Here is a 22177-nt window from a genome sequence, read left to right on the forward strand (position 1 = left end):
TCTTGAAGACTAATAAATTCTTTTGGAAGAAAGTTACTAGAAGGGAGATTTTTACGGCTACAATGAGTTAATAAAAAAATTGATACACCAACATCAACTCTAGGCTCCACTAGAAGAAGAAGCAGAGGCCGCTGAGAAGGAAAAGACACATCCTTCTTCGTCAAATCAAAATGGAGACTGCAACCAAGCCAAGAAAGACAACGAAAAGACAACCAAAGATTCACCAAAGAATGCAGGGAAGCAAAACTCGCGGGGCTTTTGTGGGTTTAAAAAAGGCTTTCTTCTTAAATGAAAGGTAATATTCATTACTAAATTTCGTACTGCCTTAACAATCCAATGATACCCCTTCTGCAGATAAGACTGCAATGACTTCAAGTAAAAGCAGTCTTTTCCATTTCAGACTTCAAGGAAACAAGAATGCAATAGCGGTTAAAGATTGGAGAGCTGTGGCATTTCGTACACTTGTTGGATGGGCAAATCAACTACAGAAGTTTAAAGATGAAGAAAAAAACATTTAAAAATAAAGAATGGCAGCAGATGAATTCCATAATATTTCCTCTAGCATCAATCTCCCCTTGTTGTGTATTTTCGTGAAGTAGATAGGGCTTCTTGAGGACACAGTGATGCTCAATATTTGGGGCACGCTTTTCTAAAAACATGGAGAGGGGGTACAATCCAATCACTTTTACAAAGTATAATCCGTGATGTCATGTCCCCAGTTAAATCGTTTCTTGTGATCCACCAAGAACTACAACCCGTGTATTTGCTGGGCAGAAGAACGACAGCTAGTTTTGAAATGACCGAGTTATGCATTGATCAGTCATTTCAAGACTTCCTGTCGTTCGTCTACCCAGCAAATATGCCGAGAGGAACAAAGTATGCACCTTCAACGCACCTTGTCAGCATTCTGTGTCTAATAGTGGCACAGAGTGCTGCTGGCCCCATTGCCTTCTATGGTCCCCCATTGAAAAGCCCAATCCAACTTTAATTCAACACAGCAATGTGATAACGTTTTTTGAAAGTAGAAAGGGGGACCAACTAGCAGGTCATCAGATGTCATCTCATTGAAAGGCTAAAAGTTTCACGACAAATGCAATAATGCCAGCTGTACAGATTTAGCATATCTTCCTTGTTGTGTTTATTTGTCTTATAATTTAGGCTTTACTTTAGTGAAACAAGTAAACGTTCAGATGGTATCTAGAAGTGCATTATTGACGCTTCACCAACTTGAACCTCGCTTGTGTAGCTCTAGTAAATGCCTTGTAGTGTCGTGCTTGTTCTATGTTGTAACGTGTAACACTCTTCTCTTCCTGCATCTTTCATTTCTAGTGACTTTCTTTTTTATCTTGTGTTAAACTGTTTCTGTTGCTGTCTCTGCATCTTCTTTCGTCTCCTATCATTTTTCTTTTTTTCAAATCTAACTTTATCTGGACCTATCCTCCCTTCTATCCACTATCCTCTCTCAATCCCTGTATTGAGAAAATGCTGTTTTTATGTTGTACCTTTGTTTCTTCGACTGCAACCCTTCCGTGGACAGTAAAAGCTATTGTGTTTATGTCTTATTTTCTATTAATTTTTATTGATATTTCAATTTACTAACATTTTGGCTAGGTCACTTACGTATATTTAGAGCAATCTCAATTTCTTTAATTATATATTATTATTTTTTTATCTTGATATCATTTTGCTTTTGTAATTAAATGTTTAAACTTAACTTCAAAATAACAGTAAAAGTAATATCAAGTTCTTTCTCATTAATAGCTTAAAATTTAAATAGATGTAAAATAACATAAAATAGTTTAATTTTAACCAATATCATAGATAGCTTAGATAATAATTTATTTTCAAATTGACGTTATTTATTATGGGTTTGTTAATGTTTCGTTGTCAGCTATGGGTTGCCCATTTACAGTCTGGTATAGCAGTTGCATTGTAGTGAAACGATAAAGCCTGGATGAGGGGCATCTAGAAATGGTGGGAAAATCCATCTATAAATTGTGTGGGTTTTCATTTTGGGGCAGGGGAATAGATGGAGCCCACCAGATGGTCTGCAGTGGAGGCTGGGCTATGAGGGTGTGTTGAAGGGAAAACTTTGTTCCTCTCTATACATGACAGCCTTTTTGGTGGATCAGAACAATGCTGAGAGGTTTGAAAAAGGGCATGACATCAGGATTACAATAGCTTTTTATGTGCTTGGAGTAGTGCCCCCTTTCTTATTCTAGTACCAAAAGGGTACCTCTTTTGTTGGGCACTTCAAACAAATTCAGGAGCAGCATGTGCCCTCAAGAAGCCCTTACTACTTCTTTTTTCTTTTCTATACCCGTGTACATTTGCTTTTCTCTTGATCGTCTCTTGTAATGTTTCTTGCAATAAACATCTGCTGCCAACGAAGCATTCTAATCATTCATGTCTACATCTAAATGTTTACGCATGGTTGACAATTCATCCTTTTTCAAAGGAACTTGGCCAAAAATTTATCAACAGACCTAACAATTTGTTTTGAATCAGAGGCAACCTTTTCTAAAGTCCACTTAGCTAGCAATAATTTCTCAACAGGGGCGGAGCCAAAACATTTTATTCATAAGGTTGCAGAAATGATATTTCCCGGCAAAAATATGGCGTGTCTTATTCTTTCAGAATATGGAAATAAACAGACTTATATGCTGCTGTTGTGCATGTATATATTCCAAATACATACTTTAGTGCTTTATTGTGAAAGGTTAATTGCTACATTTATGTAGATATGTTACAATTGTTGGTAGGTAAGTAGCAATTATACGACAGGGTGAGGTAGAATCTTCTTCTTGAAAATGGCTTTGAAAAAAGCAAACATTTAGTAAACTAAAGCTTCTCGTCTGACACTCTTCAGAGTTTAAAACCTCGGAACATAGATGAAAACTATACGCTAGGAAATATATATACCCAGTTGTGGATCGAAATAGGCCAATCAGAAACGCGAGCACATGACTATTAAGATCGACCAATCAGTGCCGACTAAGCGATTTGGCGTACTCTTACAGCGGCTCTCCCATCGACCACTCAGATTTTCTTTTGCATAGAGAACATTTTCAAGCATTCAAATCTCTATGGTCTAATAATGACATCTTTATCACAAAGCCCGATAAAGGGTCAGGAGTGATTATTTTGAACAAAAAGGACTACATCCAAAAAAATGAAGAATATTCTAATCGATAAGGAGAAGTTCGAAAAACACGGTGACGTCGAAACTCAAGATAAAACGGCCAAGCTACAGCGAAAACTTCAAAAACGCCTTTTGGAGCTGGTTAACTCAAAAGTGTTGACTAACGAAGTTTACAATAGGATAAGACCCACAGGTTCGCACGGTCCACAAATGTATGGCCTCCCTAAAATACATAAGCCGAATGTTCCACATAGACCCATATTGTTTATGATTGGCTCAGCACAACATGAATTGGCTAAGTGGCTTTCTGAAATTTTGGACCCTGTTCTTCAAAAATATTCAAAACGGCGTATCAAGGATTCTTTTACGTTCGCTGAGTTCATGCAAAACTTTAAAATCGAAAACGAAACATCTTTCATGTGTTCTTTTGACATTCAGGTGCGGATCTAGGCTGGTTGCACAGGTTAAAAAAAGCCGGTCAAATTCTAAGAGCTATGTTTCTCTGTAAATCTTGAAATTTTTATCTAAATTTCAATTGCAACAATTGCTGCATACCTCTCTGACTGACTACAGAACCCCCACAATTGCTACATATCTCCCTGACTGACTACAGAACCCCAACAATTGCTGCATATCTCCCTGGCTGTAATGGGGGTAAAGGACCCCGAAACATTGGTAGTCTTTGCACAAATGTCCCTTTGAGTGAGTCCATGAAAATATGTGCCGACGTTTTGTACCGGAGCGAGCTCAATAGCCCACCATTCCCAGTGGAAGTATTCATTGAACTAATGGAAACTGCGATACGTTCAGTTCTATTCAGTTTTAACAATGAAATGTACCAACAAAAGGATGGTGTCGCTATGGGTAGCCCTCTGGGAGCAGCCTTGGTCAAAATCTTTGGTGGCTTTCATGGAGAGCGTTTGTTTGACTGCGACCAAAAGCAGTGGCGGATTTAAGGGGAGGGCAACTAGGGGCAGTTGCCTCTCTCTCGACGAGTCCAAGCAAGTATGGCACCCCTTTTTTGGAAATTGTGCGCCCCCTTTGAAGAATAAGAATCAGGTGAAAAAGTTTCTAAGACCAATAGGTTAATTTGCTTCAAGGATTACTTCAAAGCTATGTTGTTTATTCCTAAAATGGATCTGAAATTGTTACATACAGCGCTCTCTCGTCATCAATTTTTGAAAATTTTTCAGCGCCCCCACTACCAACTGCCCCTCCTTCAAGTTTGCTCTGGATTTGCCCCTGACCAAAAGCCAGGTGTCTATTTTCGAGACGTGTAGGAATATATACCATCTTCAAAACAGAGGCTGAGTGTGATCACTATGGTGTGATACTTTCCTAAAACGCCTCAATGGCCTTCACCCAGCCCTACAGTTTACATTTGAAAAGGAAGAAAATAACTCCTTGCCATTTCTAGATGTTTTCGTTGGTGGATTTCTTAAAAGTGTATACCGTAAACCCACATTTTCGGGGTTATACACTCGATTGAGTTAATTTTGCCCAAAACAAAGAAAAACCAGCCTCATCGAAACGCTTACACATAGGGCACTGATGATTTGTTCCAAATCTAAACTCGACTCGGAACTTGAACAACTAAAAATTCTTTTCTGGAGAACGGCTATCTACAGGATGTCATTTCAGTTTACATTAAGGGGAAGATAGTTGATTTTTGCTTACGTAAAATTTGATCCACAAAAGTTCCTGGTCTATCTGAACCTTGGATCGGTAACAGTTCCTTGCGTTTCGAAAACAGATAAAACAGGCCATCACAAATTGTTTCTTTGCCGTGAATCCACGCATTGTTTATGGTACAAAAAAGGCTCTTCCCTCCATTCAAAAGGACTGCGTTCCTGCCACACAAAATAGTTCCGTTGTTTATGAATTTACGTGCCAGTCTGATTCTGGCTACGTAGACGCACCACCCAAAGACTGGAGGATAGAAAAAACAGCATGTTGCGTCTAATATTAGAAACAAAACTCGTCCCCAAGGAGAACAGCCACCTCGGTCTTGCAAATCTAAAATTAGAACTAAAACCTGCGATTCTGCTATCCGGCAGCATTTACTGGAAAACCCAGATTGTGCAAAAAAACTATAATGGCGACATGTTTCGGATTATTGGTAAAGCCCGATCGTCATTCCATCTTGCAGTTTTGCAATCTATCTACATAAGCACGAAAAAACCGCTATTGTGTAGACAAAAGGAGTTCGTTTTCACCTTAGGACTCCATTGGTTCGACAGTCATGTGCTCCTGTTTCTGATTGGCCTATTTCGATCCACAACTGGGTATATATATTTCCTAGCGTAGAGCTTTCAATCCATGTTCTGACGTTTTAAACTCTGAAGAGTGTCAGACAAAAAGCTTTAGTTTACTCAAATGTTTGCTTTTTTCAAAGCCATTTTCAAGTATATAATATTCGATAAAGTCAAAAATAGATTCAAACCGATTCAAAAATATCAATGATTGTTTGCCAAGGTGTTTGTGCCAAAAATATACAAGGGAAAACCCAACGAACTTAAGTCAACCCTAAATATTGGAGCAAGATCCGAAGGATTCCAGCCCTGCTAGTTGGTTCACCCACAGCGAAGTATGCAAAGCCAAGACTTGATACGATCGACATTAATGACGTAATAACGAACCCAAATTGAATACAAATGTACTTGCTAGCATGTAGCTATATCGGTTTAAGAAAACACATTCCAATCTTCTACCGTTCCAACATTCCAATATTCAATATTCCATGCTTTCAAGATAGCCTTTTCAAGATTAGTAGAATCAGAAAAGTTAGATTTTTTCAAGGTTTCGGAATATTCCCTTTTGTAGCACGAAATATTCCTACAATAAAATCATCCTCAATATTTGCAAAGAAGCTAAATGCCTTACAAACTCTAGCATCAACGTCTGGATGCTTAGCAAAAGGTATGAATTTTTCAAGAAGACTTGTCCTGACCCTGTTCAAGAATATGAATTCGTTTTAAATAAAATGAAAGTCAAGAGGGAAGAGCCTAAGACCCCGTTTACACTGTCCCGGGACAATTTTGTACCGTTACGGTTCGCAAGTGTTTACACTGTCGCGGTTCCAAATTGTTCCGTTTAGCCGTTCCGTTTACACTGTACCGGTACGACCTTAATTTAATGGTAGAACATTGTTTAGAAGAAGCTGTATTTAGTCAACCAAGGCTTTTATTTTGCCGCTGAAGACAACAATCGAATTTTTATTGTGAGTTAAAATGGAGCGGAAGGCCGATTAAAACTTTACTTGGACGAAAGACAAGGTGGCTTTAATTTTCAGTGTTATTTTAGACTACAAAACTGCAAAGTCCAATCAAGGCTTGGACTGGGAAACACTACAAGCCTTTTCTGTGGTCGTCTTTTCTTCAGAATTTCCTTTTCTTCAGAATTTGAGAACGTAGTTACGCCACAATCAAAGCCTCGATTACCTGAAACGGCCATACAAAAGACCTCTTTGTGAATCCGTGACAAAATCGTCTCGGATAGGTGTTTACACTGTCCCGTTCAAAAACGGAACCGTGACGGTACAAAATTCGTTCGCTTTCAAAGCAGGGTCAAAACTGTTCCGGATAGCAGAGCAAAATCGTCACGGTTCCACAGTGCTAGTGTAAACGCAAGGGCGAACCGCGACAGTTTTGTCAAGGTTCCTAACTTGCACGGGACAGTGTAAACGGGGTCTAAAACGATCTCACCAACTTCTAGCGATAAGAGCCGTAACTAGGGAAAAGAACTGAACATCGCAACGCGACGCAAGGGAACGCAACCGTTCAATATTACCAAACCGTTCATATTTTATAAACAAAACTTTAGCAACTCGGCATTCCAAGGAATTGTAGAAGAAATTTGGCAGGAAAGGATTTGGCAGGAATTGTAGAAGAAACAATTCCTATACTAAGGAATGTGTAAATCAAAAACAAAACTGTTGAAATCCAAATTATAAATTATTTATTATTTGTTGCCAAAATATAATGAACAGTTTTCATCGCCTTTGAAATATATTGACATTTAAGTGACAGTTAGAATTGCAATTATTTATAATATCTGTGAATTTCTATTTGGCAAAAGTCTCAGGAATGAATAACAGACCACATTGAAGAACAGTGAACATAAATCAGGTTAAAAATGCATTACAATAAATGAAGATTAGGCACGGTAAAGATATGGTTGTAAGAGAGTAGAAAATATGTTTCAATTCAATTGGAAAAGAGATTAGAAGGGATTAGGAAAAAAGTGGGGAAAGATCGAGCTTGTTTATTCTGTTTGGAATAAAGACAGGTTTTGAGAGTTTGGGAAGCTGGAAGAGGGTTGAGCGTTCCAAAGTTTGCAAGATCTAGGTAGAAAGGAAGAGAAGAGTTGAGTTCCTGCATTTGACAAAGAGACTTGCAAAGGTTGAGTACTGTTCGAATGTCTAGTATTGCGGACATTTTCCTGGGGACCCGGGATCATGTCTTTGATCTCTAGAGAGCAACGATCGTGGTATAATCTATAAAAATTGCAAGATCAGTGTCGATCGGAAAGAGACTGAAGAGACTTGGTTGGGTTTTTGATGAGGTAAATGGCTTTGGATGCAATATTTTAAATGTATGTTAGACGCAATAAATTGTTTTACGCCAAATGTTTTTATATCCTTTAAACCACATCTATGTGTGCAGGTGATTTTTACTGGCAAACATATTTAGAGAAAAGATTGGAGATGATTGGCTTATTCACAATGGCAGAACCAGCAGCTAGTTGAATGCATGAGAGAGACCCTTCAACCATCCTGTGACCTCAGGTGGGCCTCCCGGAGCAGCGAGCTAGGAATGGCTCTAGTCGCGAACTGGCATAACAAGCAGGCCAGGATTATTAACCAGTAATTAAAGCAGCCACACAACTTGCTACCAATAGGTTTGGGCCTCTGTAATATCTGGCGCCAGGCCTGCAGTACACCTTTTCCGTCGGTACTCTCAGCTGTTTTGGCAGCAGACATTTATCCCAAGAAACATTACACAGGATTCTCAATAATGGAAAGGAGTATAAAAAAGAGTAAGTAAGTAGTAAGAGCTTCTCTAGGACACACGCTTCGTTTGGTTTCAAGCGCCCATCAAGTTTCAAAATCTAAAAAAATCGGAAAAGTTTGGCAAAAATACATTGGCGTGGCATGAATGTGCTAGTTTTTTATTCGAAAATTTGTGGACGTGGTGAAAACCATGCGAGATTTTACATTCAACTGATTTGCACTGACAAAAATTTCAAAATAATGAATTAGTTTGAAGGTCTTCCATTGTAAACTGAACAATAAGAAGAGGCGACATAAAACTGGAAGACTTAGATGCATTTCAAGCTTTATGCTTGGTTAAAAGTAGTAGAAGAAAGACAAATGCTGGAAGAACAACAAAAACAACTAACGTTTTTTAAAAGCTCTGCCAAGATTCCCTTCTCGAATAAGCATCAGAAAAGGCTACAGTTTTTTCTACCCTGCACCCTAATTTGTGGCCCTAATGTAGGAACCATAGAAAGCAACGGGATAAAAATCAGAATCTGTATATACAATTTTGACTCAATTTGTTATCATGAGAATGAGACCTAATTCTCATCATACGTCAAGATGCACCTTCTATCTATATCGCGTTGCTTTAATATGACGTCATATCGAAAGAAAATGAAGAATATAATGTGCAGATATTTAGTCTCACATTAGTCTTCGCATCGAGAGTAGCACAGGCACACGATTATTTACTTATTCGACTAGAAAATATTTTGAAAACATCTACGAAAGAAGTTGCAGAATTAACGCAAACATCTATTAAGAAAGAATCATTTGTACCAAAGACGTTGGCTATTTGCAAAACCTACAAATGAACACGTTCTGGAAAGTCGTCCAAACAACAGTCACGTTTGGAGTGGTTGGTTACGCCGCCTATCTTTGGTATGACAACTGGCGGGAAGAGCAACGAGAGGTGAGCATTCTCAACACAAAAGCTTTCTTCAATATTTAAAGATAATAACTCGCTAGCCATGCAGAATTGGGTGAAATTATAATTGTCTACTGAACGAACAAAAGATAACAATTTAAGTGTAATTTACATTAAAAGCTAACTGTTCAACAGAGCAGGGCAATTGTTACCGATTCAAAATTTCTTAGCAAATGTTCTTGATATAATATAATCAGGGTTGGCGCCACCGGGGGTGCTTGGGGGGGCAGGAGCCCCCAAAAATTCATTGAGCCCCCCCGGCGGCACACAAATTTTTGAAAAAATTTAAGGAATGTCGGCACTTTCATAATTTCCACTTCGTGATGTTATTGATTTTTTCATTGTTTGATTCTTTTTTCAATTTTTTTTCATTTTTTGAACTAGAAATACCACAGAGGAAATGGTGTTATATTACATCTTTGTGGGTGGTTCATTCACTGTCGGCACCCTGACATTACAGCCCCCCCCCCCAGCATTTCTTTTCTGGCGCCATCCCTGAATATAATAGCAAATATAATCTAAATTCAAGTATGCATCCAGTTGTTTTCCATCTTAACAAATTGCATAAATTATGTGTAAGAAATAGTCTCTTCTGATGGCGAACATATGCTTTTGATTTTTCATGGAAGTTGTAAGAAGACTGAAAAAAATTATTATTCGTTTTTCTTTACTTGTTAAATAACACAATGGAACTTAGATTTTTTCCAAAAACTTTCCTTAATGTCACCCTATGTGCTAAAAGAGACACATTCGGACATGTTGAAAAGATTCACCAAAGCTTAGAATTCTAGAAACAAATATCGATTCATAACATATAAAATACACACCAATATAAACTTTAGGCTCAACTTCAAGAGGAAGAAGAGGCCGAAGCAGCAGCAGCACAGGCCGCTGAGAAGGAGAAAGCACAGGCTTCTTCTAGCCAACTTGCAGATGGCAATCAAAGCAAGAAGAGCAGCGAAAACACAACCAAAGGTTCAACAAAGAATACAGGGAAGCAAAACTCGCGGGGCTTTTGTGGGTTTAAAAAAGGCTTTCTTCTTAAATGAAAGGTAGGTAATATTTATTACTTAGTTTTGCACTGCCTTCACAATGCATTAATACTCTTTTGGCAGAAAAGACTGCAATGACTTCATGTAAAAACAGTCTTTTCGATTTCAGATTTCAAGGAGAGGAGAATGCTATAGCTGTAAAAGATTGGAGAGCTGTGGCATTTCGTACACTTGCTGGATGGGCAAAGCAACTACCGAAATTTAAAGATGAAGAAAAAACATTAAAAAATAAAAAATGGCAGCAGATGGATTTCATATTTTTTCCCCTAGCGAAAATCTACCCTTGTTGTGTATTTTCATGAAGCAGATAGGGCCTCTTAAGGGCACACTGATACTCAATTTCTGGGGCACACTTTTCTAAAAACATGGAGAGGGTGCACAATCCAATCACTTTTACAAAGTATAATCCGTGATGTCATGCCCCCAGTTAAATCGTTTGTTCTGATCCACCAAGATGAATAACCCGTGTATTTGCTGGGCAGAAGAACGTCAACTAGTTTTGAAATGACCGAGGCATGCATGGCTCAGTCATTTCAAGACTTCCTGTCGTTCGTCTACCCAGCAAATATGCCGAGAGGAACAAAATATGCACCTTCAACGCACCTTGTCAGCAGTCTGTGTCTAATAGTGGCACAGAGTGCTGCTGGCCCCATTGCCTTCTTTGGTCCCCCATTGAAAAGCCTCATTCAACTTTTATTCAACACAACAATGTGATAACCTTTTTTTGAAAGTAGAAAGGGGGACCAACTAGCAGGCCATCAGATGTCATCTCATTGAAAGGCTGAAAGTTTCACGACAAATGCAATAATGCCAGCTGTACAGATTTAGCATATCTTCCTTGTTGTGTTTATATGTCCTATAATTTAGGCTTTAATTTAGTCAAACAAGTAAACGTTCAGATGGTATCTAGAAGTGCATTATTGACGCTTCACCAACTTGAACCTCGCTTGTGTAGCTCTAGTGAATGCTTTGTAGTGTCGTTCTTGTTCTGTGTTGTAACGTGTAACACTCTTCTCTTCCTGCATCTTTGATTTCTAGTGACTTTCTTTTTTATCTTGTGTTAAACTGTTTCTGTTGTTGTCTCTGCATCTTCTTTCGTCTCCTATCATTTTTCTTTTTTCCAAATCCAACTTTATCTGGACCTATCCTCCCTTCTATCCGCTATCCTCTCTCAATCCCTGTATTGAGAAAATGCTGTTTTTATGTTGTACCTTTGTTTCTTCGACTGCAACCCTTCCGTGGACAGTAAAAGCTATTGTGTTTATGTCTTATTTTCTATTAATTTTTATTGATATTTCAATTTACTAACATTTTGGCTAGGTCACTTACGTATATTTAGAGCAATCTCAATTTCTTTAATTATATATTATTATTTTTTTATCTTGATATCATTTTGCTTTTGTAATTAAATGTTTAAACTTAACTTCAAAATAACAGTAAAAGTAATATCAAGTTCTTTCTCATTAATAGCTTAAAATTTAAATAGATGTAAAATAACATAAAATAGTTTAATTTTAACCAATATCATAGATAGCTTAGAGAATAATTTATTTTCAAATTGACGTTATTTATTATGAGTTTGTTAATGTTTCGTTGTCAGCTATGGGTTGCCCATTTACAGTCTGGTATAGCAGTTGCATTGTAGTGAAACGATAAAGCCTGGATGAGGGGCATCTAGAAATGGTGGGCAAATCCATCTATAAATTGTGTGGGTTTTCTTTTTGAGGCAGGGGAATAGATGGAGCCCACCAAATGGTCTGCAGTGGAGGCTGGGCCATAAGGGCGTGTTGAAGGGAAAACTTTGTTCCTCTCTAAACATGACAGCCTTTTTGGTGGATCAGAACAATGCTGAGAGGTTTGAAAAAGGGCATGACATCAGGATTACAATTGCTTTTTTTGTGCTTGGAGTAGTGCCCCCTTTCTGATTTTAGTACCACAAGGGTACCTCTTTTGTTGGGCACTTCAAACAAATTGAGGAGCAGCATGTGCCCTCAAGAAGCCCTTACTACTTCTTTTTTCTTTTCTATACCCTTTTACATTTGCTTTTCTTTTTACCGTCTCTTGTAATGTTTCTTGCAATAAACATCTGCTGCCAAAGAAGCATTCTCTTCATTGATGTCTACATCTGAACATACTTTTATACATGGTCGACAATACATCCCCTTTTTAATGGAATTTGGCCAAAAGTATATCAACAACATTTTGTTGAATCAATGGCTTTTTGGCTTAAAATATTCCTTGAATCAAAACAAGGTTTTTCTCAAAAACTGCAGAATCTTCAAACTCAATATGTCATTCATGTAAATTGTCATTCCCTTCTTAGAAACCTTTGATCATTATTAAGCCCCGGTCAAAAGATCTGAGCATGGCACCAAGCAACACTCATCATTTACAAATCTCACTTTTTGCCAATCTTTATAGTAGAAGCCTTTGAAGTCTGTCTCTTTCTATTAAGCCCCGTTCAAATGAACTGAACATCATAAAAAGCAACATTCAACATTACTCAGCTCTGCTCACCGCACTGTAAGTACAGGATGGTCAAACGAACGGAACATTGCACCCTACAACTCTATGGGCAAAGAATGATTAATGTGAGTGCCTGTGCAACAAGAAATGAAAATTCCATGCCAAAATATTGCAATTCAAAAGGCATTCTCAATGTTGTCAAAATGGCAAACATACATGATGCAATTAAACGGTTTCAGTGAGCACAATATCAGCAAAAAGGTATTATAGTTAAGCAAGCACGAGTCAAGCAAAGTTCAGTTGGGTGGTCTCACAAGATATTCAACCAGGACATTTCTCTTTGCCCTTGTCGTACCTGTATTTTTCATTTCAGTTGCTACTTTTCAACTTAATGCGGATAAAATGAAATTTTATCAGAGCTAATTTAACAAGGGATGTTGTAGAAATTGATTTACTAGGGGTTTTGGTTTTATACTTACTAGGGGATTTAATTGCCTTTTTCTCTGTAGGTATCATTTATCATGCTTTCATTATGGTAGTTGGTCCTTGTGTGTCCCTTTTTAATGTATTTGGGATAAAGGGCAGTAGGAGTTCTGTATTGTGGGTTTTGGCTCTGATGAGGGTATTCAAGCGTTGGGGTCGGGCTTATCGTGATTGTTGGTAGACCCCGTACCCTCCCTCCCTTTTTGGTATCTATCTAAGTGTGTTTTCTTTTCAAGTCATTCAAAATCTTTTGTTCTTTTAGGAATTAGAGCTTACCGTCATCACAGTATCCTTTAAAAGGTCCTGTTGTTTTTTAGTTTAGGATGGGTCCGGCTTTTTATCCTGTCACATTTTGTATTTCCCACTCATACCTTAGGAATCAAAGGTAGAACTGGTGCATCGGCCCCCTGATGGGGAAAAGTGATCTTTTCTAGTCCATTCCCTGCCAAGAACTTAAAACTGTTTCCACTTGAGTTAATCCAGCTATATCTAAGGTTAATGGTTTTCATTTAGGTTAGGCGGAGCAACTTGTGCCGATGCATCAAAGTTGCTCCCTGTGATGAGGGAATGTAGCCCCACCCCCTCCCCAACGGTGGCGTAGGCCCTGTACTTCTTGATAAGACCTTGATGAGACCGAAAGACTTTGATCAATTTATGCTTTTGTGTTGGCAGAAAGATACTTGAGATACTTTGACAGAAAGAACGCCGCAATAATCGAGTTAATTCATTCGTATCTGAGACCAGAGGTTTTTCTGCAACAAGAATAGAAATCTTGTTAGCAATGGCGTTCGCCAGTCTTAACTCGGCACGGCAATATGAACATTTCCACAGACCTTTCAACTCTCTTATTTTGCCGGGAGATTCCAGGTTTTGCTAGCTTTCTCCTGGTCTCCCGGTTTTTTATGATTTTCTCCGTTTTTCTTTGTCTTTCAGCAGAGGTTTTCTTATACCAAAAATGATTGAAATGGCTTTTTTAGTGACAATGTTTTTTGTTAGTGTTTACAAATCAACAAAGACGTTGAAAACCATTGGGAAGAAGCTTCCCATGATAATGATTTACAGCAACTGTTTGTCCAAAATGACTTTTTTTGCATGTATGTTGTCTTTAAATTCAACAAATTCCAAGGATCCCCCTGTTTTTGGCCGAATCTCCCTGTTTTTCTCAACAAAAGATCTGAAATCTCTAGGTTTCGAAAATTTCAGGTTGACAGGTCTGTTTCCAGCAAAGCCAGGTAGATAAAAAAGGACACCAAAAATTATTAAAGACACTCGTCGTGATTGCAATGTCCTCCTGACAAACGTTTTTTTCCAAGAGCAGCCAGCTGTACATCATTTCCTAACTGAGAGACAGCCGAAAAAGGGATTGTGAAAAGTGAAAATTTCAGTTCAATATATTCAGAATAAAATACGATTAACAAGATGAGGAACATGGAAAGTAAAAACAAAAGAAAAAAGTATACAGGATTCTTTGACGTCAAACTCATTGTTCTAAATAACGAACTGTCCAGAATCAACAGAACAAATAATAGTGACACAGATCTCACATTCTATCTCACAACAATAGAGTCCTTACAGTAGAAATTGTAGGCCTAGACTTCATCGACTAAATCGAAAAATGTAGGCCTACATTGCAGACTAAATCGAGCTGAAGAAGTATTTTGGTAAAGGAAGACTAGGCACATTGAAGAATGGATAAACGACGAAAAATATAATTTAATTCATTTGATGGAAGAGAGAAGTTGTTTTTGGGACGAATTGATACATCATAATGTATCAATGTTAAGTGAAATGTTTAGTCGAATACTGGCATCGTTTGACAAGATTGCAATGAACATAGCCCAACAATTCTCAGTTTTATTCAGCGAAAATATTTAGATGGTTTGGCCGGGGCTTAAAGATGAAGATATCAGTGATTCGGACATGACAGGATGCCTAAAAAACAAAGGTTCTGACGATAGGAACGTTTGGCCTAAGGTAATTCATAATCGTTGTTCCCTATTATAAAAAAGGCTAATTTTTCAATATCGACTAGCAAGATAAACGGTCCTTTTTGGCAAAAACGCATGACAAACATGATGCGCCGACTTCGCCAATGTGCGCGAGTGCGCGAGCGGCGCTCGCAGGCATCCATGCAGACCAGCTAATGCCTGCAGGCACATTTGAAAAAAAATGTTCAATTCTTAAAATTGTTGAAAAATTTCAATCAGCATATCGTATGATTTTAAAGACAAGTTTCATTGCGTTGGTTTTAATGTTTTTCTTCAGGGAGAGAGAGAGAGAGAGAGAGAGAGAGAAAGAGAGAGAGAGAGAGAGAGAGAGAGAGAGAGAGAGAGAGAGAGAGAGAGAGAGAGAGAGAGAGAGAGAGAGAGAGAGAGAGAGAGAGAGAGAGAGAGAGAGAGAGAGAGAGAGAGAGAGAGAGAGAGAGAGAGAGAGAGAGCGAGAGAGAGAGAGAGAGAGAGAGAGAGAGAGAGAGAGAGAGAGAGAGAGAGAGAGAGAGAGAGAGAGAGAGAGAGAGAGAGAGAGAGAGAGAGAGAGAGAGAGAGAGAGAGCGATGACCAGTCACAAGAGGATGGTAGTCCAGCAATCAAAAGATTTATCGTAGAATCGCTTTCAAGTTTTGAGGCTGATCCTTCGCCGAGTGATTTTAAGGAACCTTATGGATCCGCGGGTCCAACAAAACCTTACCCAACAAACTACAAGCATTGTAAAAGAAACTGGCTTCGCTACAGAGAGTCTCTGTTTGCTTCGGGAAATGAATGGAAAATTAGATGACCTGACAGAAAAGATTTCACAAATTCAGATTAACACTGAAAGAGCAAAAGAAAGCGATATATCCAAAGAGGAAATGTGTCAAGAAGGTGCTGTTCCTAAAAATTATGCTATGCATACTTGTCGTTCATTGGAGGATATTGTCAAAAATTTTAGAGGGTTTCGTTATCAAGAAAAAATACAGGCTTTAGTTTGTTCGGTTTGTTCGTCAGTGAGCCAAACATTGTCTGGAACATCAACTGAAATAAGCAGATTTGCTGTATTTAAATTTAACGAAACTGCTGATGATGGTATATCTCATGATGAGCAAGATCCCCATATTTTAAAGAAGAAATTTCGAAATCTAAAAAGCCATTTGAATGCACATTTAAGATCCAAATAACACATCAAAGCATTGGAAAAAATCATTTCTGACGAAAGAGAACTTGAAAGACACGACTCCAGGGAATGTTCTGTGGGAAAAAGAATTGAAAGAATTTTTTACTATATGTTTAAGCTGGGAAGGCCAGACACTGAATTTAAGCCTCTTATCTATATCTATTATGAAAACAATTCAGACATTGGTGATATTAATCACTCTAACTATTTCCCAACAAAATTCCTACCCTATGTCTCAAAAGAAGTAGCTTGGCGAACCAAGAAGTTTTTATCGACCCCACTGGAACAGACTGCTTTCGTCCAGCAGGAAAATTTACGGCAGACAAAGCAACCTGGAAACAAAGAACAAGGCAGTTTGTCACTTTCACAACAATTATTCCAGATTCACCAAAGCTAATACATACATTCTTCCTTGGTCTTCCTGTTGTAAAAAAGCATGATTGTCAGGGACAAGCAGTATCACTGAGTGCCTAAAAATTTATGACATAAACAGATTTCAGAACTTGAGGGGCTCATTTGATGGTGCATATTTCAACCTGGGTGTCCCAGAAAAGTTAGATCAACATTTTGATTATAAGGGGCCAGATGGGAAGCACCATGACTGGGATCCATTGCACAAAGCTGGGTTACAGGACACACGTAAAAGAAAAGATACTGATTTTCAATGGCTAGTCTCTATAACAAACATCATAGGGAACGTGTTCAAAGCTGTAAATTACGGAAATGAATTTGAGCACTTATTTGACATTGCAGCGAAAATGAAAGACACTGAGAGCAACTTTTCAATAGATTTCAAAACACAGAAATTCTTTTCCGAGACCAGGTTTGCAAATCATGCCAGTCGCATATATTCAAGTTTTAGAAAGGACTTTCCTGCCCTTATACGTGTACTAGAGGAACTGAGAAATTACAAGGTACCAATGATGATAGGAAGAAAGCTCGACAAGCTGAATAAAAGGTTCACCATTTTGCTATCTGGTCTTTGTGATGTTTATAGGGTTGTTAGTCACGGAGTCAATATTCTTCAAAAAGTTGATATGTTGCCACATGATAAGTATGACGAATTAAAGTAATCGAGAGATATGACGCAATGATTGTATCCAAATGTCACACAACCTGCCTAGAGCAAAACAAATGTCAGTGGCCAACACTTCACCCAGATCTGCAAGATATCAAGTCTAGAAGCATGTACCGTGGCATTCCGATAGCCCAGTCAAATATTGAGGAAAGTGAAACGAGACAAGGTAAAGAGAGGGCTGAAATGAATCCAACTTATGAAAATGTAGACCCTGTAATTTTGAAAGCAATGCAGTCTTTAACAAAATTTGTGATAAGGCTTAGAAATGATTTCGCAAGAAATGTATACAGTGAAGAGGACAAGAAAACCTTGGAGATTTTAAGACCACTAATCGATTTAAGATCTCTTGCTTTGAAGACAAAGGAGAGCAGTGCCACCCATGTTGCAGCCCTTGAAGGGGATCTATTTATCGAAAACTGCAAACAAATTGCGGTGAATGTATCAAATGTACCTGACAATGAACTTAGATTCCAATTCAGAGAATTCTTGAGACATCTGCAAAGCTATGATTTACCACTCCATATAAACGATTTATGCAGAAAAGATTTAATTAAAGTTTTTCTTAACAGCAAGAGCAAGATGTTCAAAGATATTGAAATTATTATTCATGCCGTCTGTGTTGCTGCAGATGGTTTCCATATATGAAGTCCGTAACAACAAACATCGGCCAATCTCGGAGGAGCGGGCGGAGATGGAAATGATGATTGCTGTCAATGGCCTAAATATTGAAAATGCTGAAAGTGTCATTATTGATAGCATGAAACAATATTGGAAGGAATCTGGCAAGAGCCATAAACAGACTGGCATTTCGTTCATCGGGCTGATAAAATAAAGGACTCAATTTCATCAAAAGTTTTGAAACGATTGAAAAATTCAAAGCCAGAACTGCCTCTTATGTCATAAACTAAACTTGATACAAACTTTGAAATAACATATTTATTGATTAAACGATCGTTATTCTAAAGTCGTATAGTTCTGTTAAAGTTTACTGGTCTTTGAACAATAAAAGTGATTGAAATGAAACTGGGTGTCTTATTGCTACCATTTTTCTGAAACAACCACTATAAATGGATTAAAAAATATCTTTCTTTAAACTCATGCTTATTGCATAAAACCATCACCAAATCTTACTTAATACCTCTCACTCTAAAGAAATTCAATTCCTGCGAATTACACAAAAACAGAATTTTGGCAGGCACATTTTGCACAAAATCTTTGCTCGCAGGCACAAAAATGTTTTAGGGAGGCCTGATGATGCGACATTGATAAGTACAAGAATCAATAAATCGAGCTTAGAATATATTATGGTGATTAAAGATTCGGCATAGTGAATGAAAAGGCACTCCTGTGAAAAATACAACTGCAACTTACTGGTTGCAGACTTATGAAGACTTGTTAAGAATCCCTGCTTTCTTGGTTGCCACTCTCTTCTTCCTTAAACCCCAACCTTCGAAAATCCTCTTGGCTCATAAGGTCTCTAAAATGGTAATAAATACATAACTACATGGTGAAAATATGAGAAGGATATTAAAACATCGAGAAAGTGCAAGGTTAAAGAAGGTAGAGGAAGCGCAAAAGGGAAAAGGTTTGGTAAAAAGGCTCTACTGTATTTTATGAAAAGGCCAAAGAGATAATTTGTGTCTAAAATAAGGTCGGCATTTACCAGTCGAAGTAAAAAAGAAGAATTTATTAATAGTTTTGAGAAATATTTGCGGAACAAGCTCTTTGTGTATAGAACAATAATTATGGAAAAAGGAATGATTGATTGAGCAGACAAAACATTTTATGAGTGACTCTATTTTATTAGGTTGGATGATAAATCACTTTTAATCAAATTGCGACGGAACTCTCTCTTTCTCTTATCCTCATGGCCTGAACATCGCATTATATCTTGTGATGCCAGGAGACAAGATTCATATCCGTATATGTTTTCATTTTATACTATCCTGCCGAGTATGGACCAATTCATAATAATCTCGATTCAAATTCTTCAACAGGAAAATGAGGCCTTATTGTCATAATACGTCAGTATGCGACACCCATCTATTTTGCGCAGTATTAATATGACGTCATATCGAAAGAGAATTATAATGCTCACTTGATCAGTCTCAAATTAGTCTTCGCATCGAGAGTATCAAAGGAACACGAATTTTTTTCGACTAGAAAACATTTCAGGAGTTCTACAAAAGTAGTTTCAGAATTGACGGAAACAATTCTTAATAAAACATCGTTTCTACCAAAGAAGTTGGCTATTAAAAAATCCTACGAATGAACACGTTCTGGAAAGTCGTCCAAACAACAGTCACGTTTGGACTGGTTGGTTACGCTGCCTACCTTTGGTATGACAACTGGCGGGAAGAGCAACGAGAGGTGAGCATTCTGGATAAAGTATCAAATTTCTTTTTACTGTATCATAAAATAAATGGCAATAAATTCAGTGCGATATAAATTAAGAAAAATTCGCAGCTTAGAGGGTTAGAACGACGCTTGTATTGAAGAAGTCTTTGGGCAGATCATGTAATTTTAACGCAATTTTTCCCCAAAGATTTCCACTTTTTGGCTCTTATTCCTAGAAGGTTCGTTCTAATTCTTCTTGAAGACTAATTAATTCCTTTGGAAGAAAGTTACTAGAAAGGAGATTTTTACAGACAACAATGAGTTAATAAAAAAATTGATACACCAACATCAACTCTAGGCTCAACTACAAGAAGAAGCAGAGGCCGCCGAGAGGGAAAAGACACAGCCTTTTTCGTCTAATAAAAATGGAGATGGCAACCAAGCCAAGAAAGACAACGAAAATACCACCAAAGATTCACCAAAGAATGCAGGGAAGCAAAACTCGCGGGGCTTTTGTGGGTTTAAAAAAGGCTTTCTTCTTAAATGAAAGGTAAAATTCATTACTAAATTTCGTACTGCCTTAACAATCCAATGATACCCTTTCTACAGATAAGACTGCAATGACTTCAAGTAAAAACAGTCTTTTCCATTTCAGACTTCAAGGAAGTAACAATGCTGTAGCGGTAAAATATTGGAGAGCTGTGGCATTTCGTACAATTGTTGGATGGGCAAATCAACTACAGAAGTTTAAAGATAAAGAAAAACATTTAAAAATAAGGAATGGCAGCAGATGAAATTCCATAATATTTCCTCTAGCATCAATCTCCCCTTGTTGTGTATTTTTGTGAAGCAGATAGGGCTTCTTGAGGACACAATGATGCTCAATTTTTGGGCCACACTTTTCTAAAAACATGGAGAGGGGGCACAATCCAATCACTTTTACAAAGTATAATCCGTGATGTCATGCCCCTAGTTAAATCGTTTGTTCTGATCCACCAAGAAGTACAACCCGTGTATTTACTGGGCAGAAGAACGACAGCTAGTTTTGAAATGACCGAGTTATGCATTGATCAGTCACTTCAAGACTTTCTGTCGTTCGCCTACCCAGCAAATGTGCCGAGAGGAACAAAACATGCACCTTCAACGCGCCTTGTCAGCATTTTGTGTCCGATAGTAGCACAGAATGCTGTAGGCCCCATTGCCTTCTATGGTCCCCCATTGAAAAGCCTGATCCAACTTTTATTCAACATAGCAATGTGATAACGTTTTTTGAAAGTAGAAAGGGGGACCAACTAGCAGGCCATCAGATGTCATCTCATTGAAAGGCTGAAAGTTTCACGACAAATGCAATAATGTCAGCTGTACAGATTTAGCATATCTTCCTTGTTGTGTTTATTTGTCTTATAATTTAGGCTTTACTTTAGTGAAACAAGTAAACGTTCAGATGGTATCTAGAAGTGCATTATTGACGCTTCACCAACTTGAACCTCGCTTGTGTAGCTCTAGTAAATGCCTTGTAGTGTTGTGCTTGTTCTGTGTTGTAACGTGTAACACTCTTCTCTTCCTGCATCTTTCATTTCTGGTGACTTTCTTTTTTATCCTTTGTTAAACTGTTTCTGTTGATGTCTCTGCATCTTCTTTCGTCTCCTATAATTTTTCTTATTTTTCAACTTTAACTTTATCTGAGCCTATCCTTCCCTTTTACTTTCGATTCTATCAGCTATCCTTTCTCAATCCCTGTATTGAGAAAATGCTGTTTTTATGTTGTATCTTTGTTTCTTTCTAGACTGCAACCCTTCCTTGCACAGTAAAATTACTTGTGTTTATGTCTTATTTTATATTAATTTTTATTGATTTTTCAATTTACTAACATTTTGGCTAGGTCACTTACGTATATTTAGAGCAATCTCAATTTCATTAATTATATATTATTATTTTGTTATCTTGATATCATTTTGCTTTTGTAATTAAATGTTTAAACTTAACTTCAAAATAACAGTAAAAGTAATATCAAGTTCTTTCTCATTAATAGCTTAAAATTTAAATAGACATAAAATAACATCAAATAGTTTAATTTAGCCAATATAATAGATAGCTTAGAGAGTAATTTATTTTCAAATTGACGTTATTTATTATCAGTTTGTCATTGTTTCGTTGTCAGCTGTGGGTTGCCAATTTACAGTCTGGCATAGCAGTTGCATTGTAGTGAAACGATAAAGCCTGGATGAGGGGCATCTAGAAATGGTGGGCAAATCCATCTATAACTGGTGTGGGCTTTCTTGTTGGGTCAGGGGAATAGATGGAGCCCACCAGATGGCCTGCAGTGGAGGCTGGGCCATAAGGGTGGGTTGAAGGGAAAACTTTGTTCCTCTCTATACATGACAGTCTTTTTGGTGGATCAGAACAATGTTGATAGTGACATCAGGATTACAATTAGTTTTTATGTGCTTGGAGTAGTGCCCCCTTTCTGATTTTAGTACCACAAGGGTACCTCTTTTGTTGGGCA

The 22177-nt window shown here is 37.8% G+C and overlaps 2 protein-coding genes across 7 annotated transcripts in view; one reads left to right on the forward strand and one right to left on the reverse strand.

Moving 5' to 3' along the window:
* LOC135692149 (cytochrome c oxidase assembly protein COX19) overlaps nt 1–22177 on the reverse strand; it is a 76869-nt gene that overhangs the window by 51771 nt on the left and 2921 nt on the right. Inside the window, exons 3-4 of one of the 5 annotated variants that reach the window (XM_065210197.2) lie at nt 18706–18811; nt 15681–18052 (exon numbers count right to left, since the gene is read on the reverse strand). The exons of 2 other annotated variants lie outside the window; for them this stretch is intronic. In XM_065210197.2, the coding sequence (XP_065066269.2) occupies nt 18730–18811 (82 nt within the window). In that variant the 3' untranslated portion in view covers nt 15681–18052; nt 18706–18729. Of the gene's footprint in view, nt 1–15680; nt 18053–18208; nt 18812–22177 lie in introns of those variants that run through there. 2 more of the 5 variants (XM_065210196.2, XM_065210195.2) reach the window with 2 other exon arrangements.
* LOC135691849 (uncharacterized) lies at nt 8390–10832 on the forward strand. 2 transcript variants are annotated; one of them, XM_089112079.1, is made up of 3 exons: nt 8390–9093; nt 9951–10160; nt 10270–10832. In XM_089112079.1, the coding sequence occupies exons 1-3, from the start codon at nt 9065–9067 to the stop codon at nt 10460–10462; spliced, it is 432 nt and encodes a 143-aa protein (XP_088968205.1). In that variant the 5' UTR covers nt 8390–9064; the 3' UTR covers nt 10463–10832. The 2 variants fall into 2 exon arrangements, with proteins under 2 accessions (XP_088968205.1, XP_088968206.1); XM_089112080.1 differs by having other exon boundaries at nt 9951–10277.

Source organism: Rhopilema esculentum, chromosome 13 (genome assembly GCF_057945365.1).
Source record: "Rhopilema esculentum isolate cy_ngs chromosome 13, ASM5794536v1, whole genome shotgun sequence".
Taxonomy (NCBI): Eukaryota; Metazoa; Cnidaria; class Scyphozoa; order Rhizostomeae; family Rhizostomatidae; genus Rhopilema; species Rhopilema esculentum.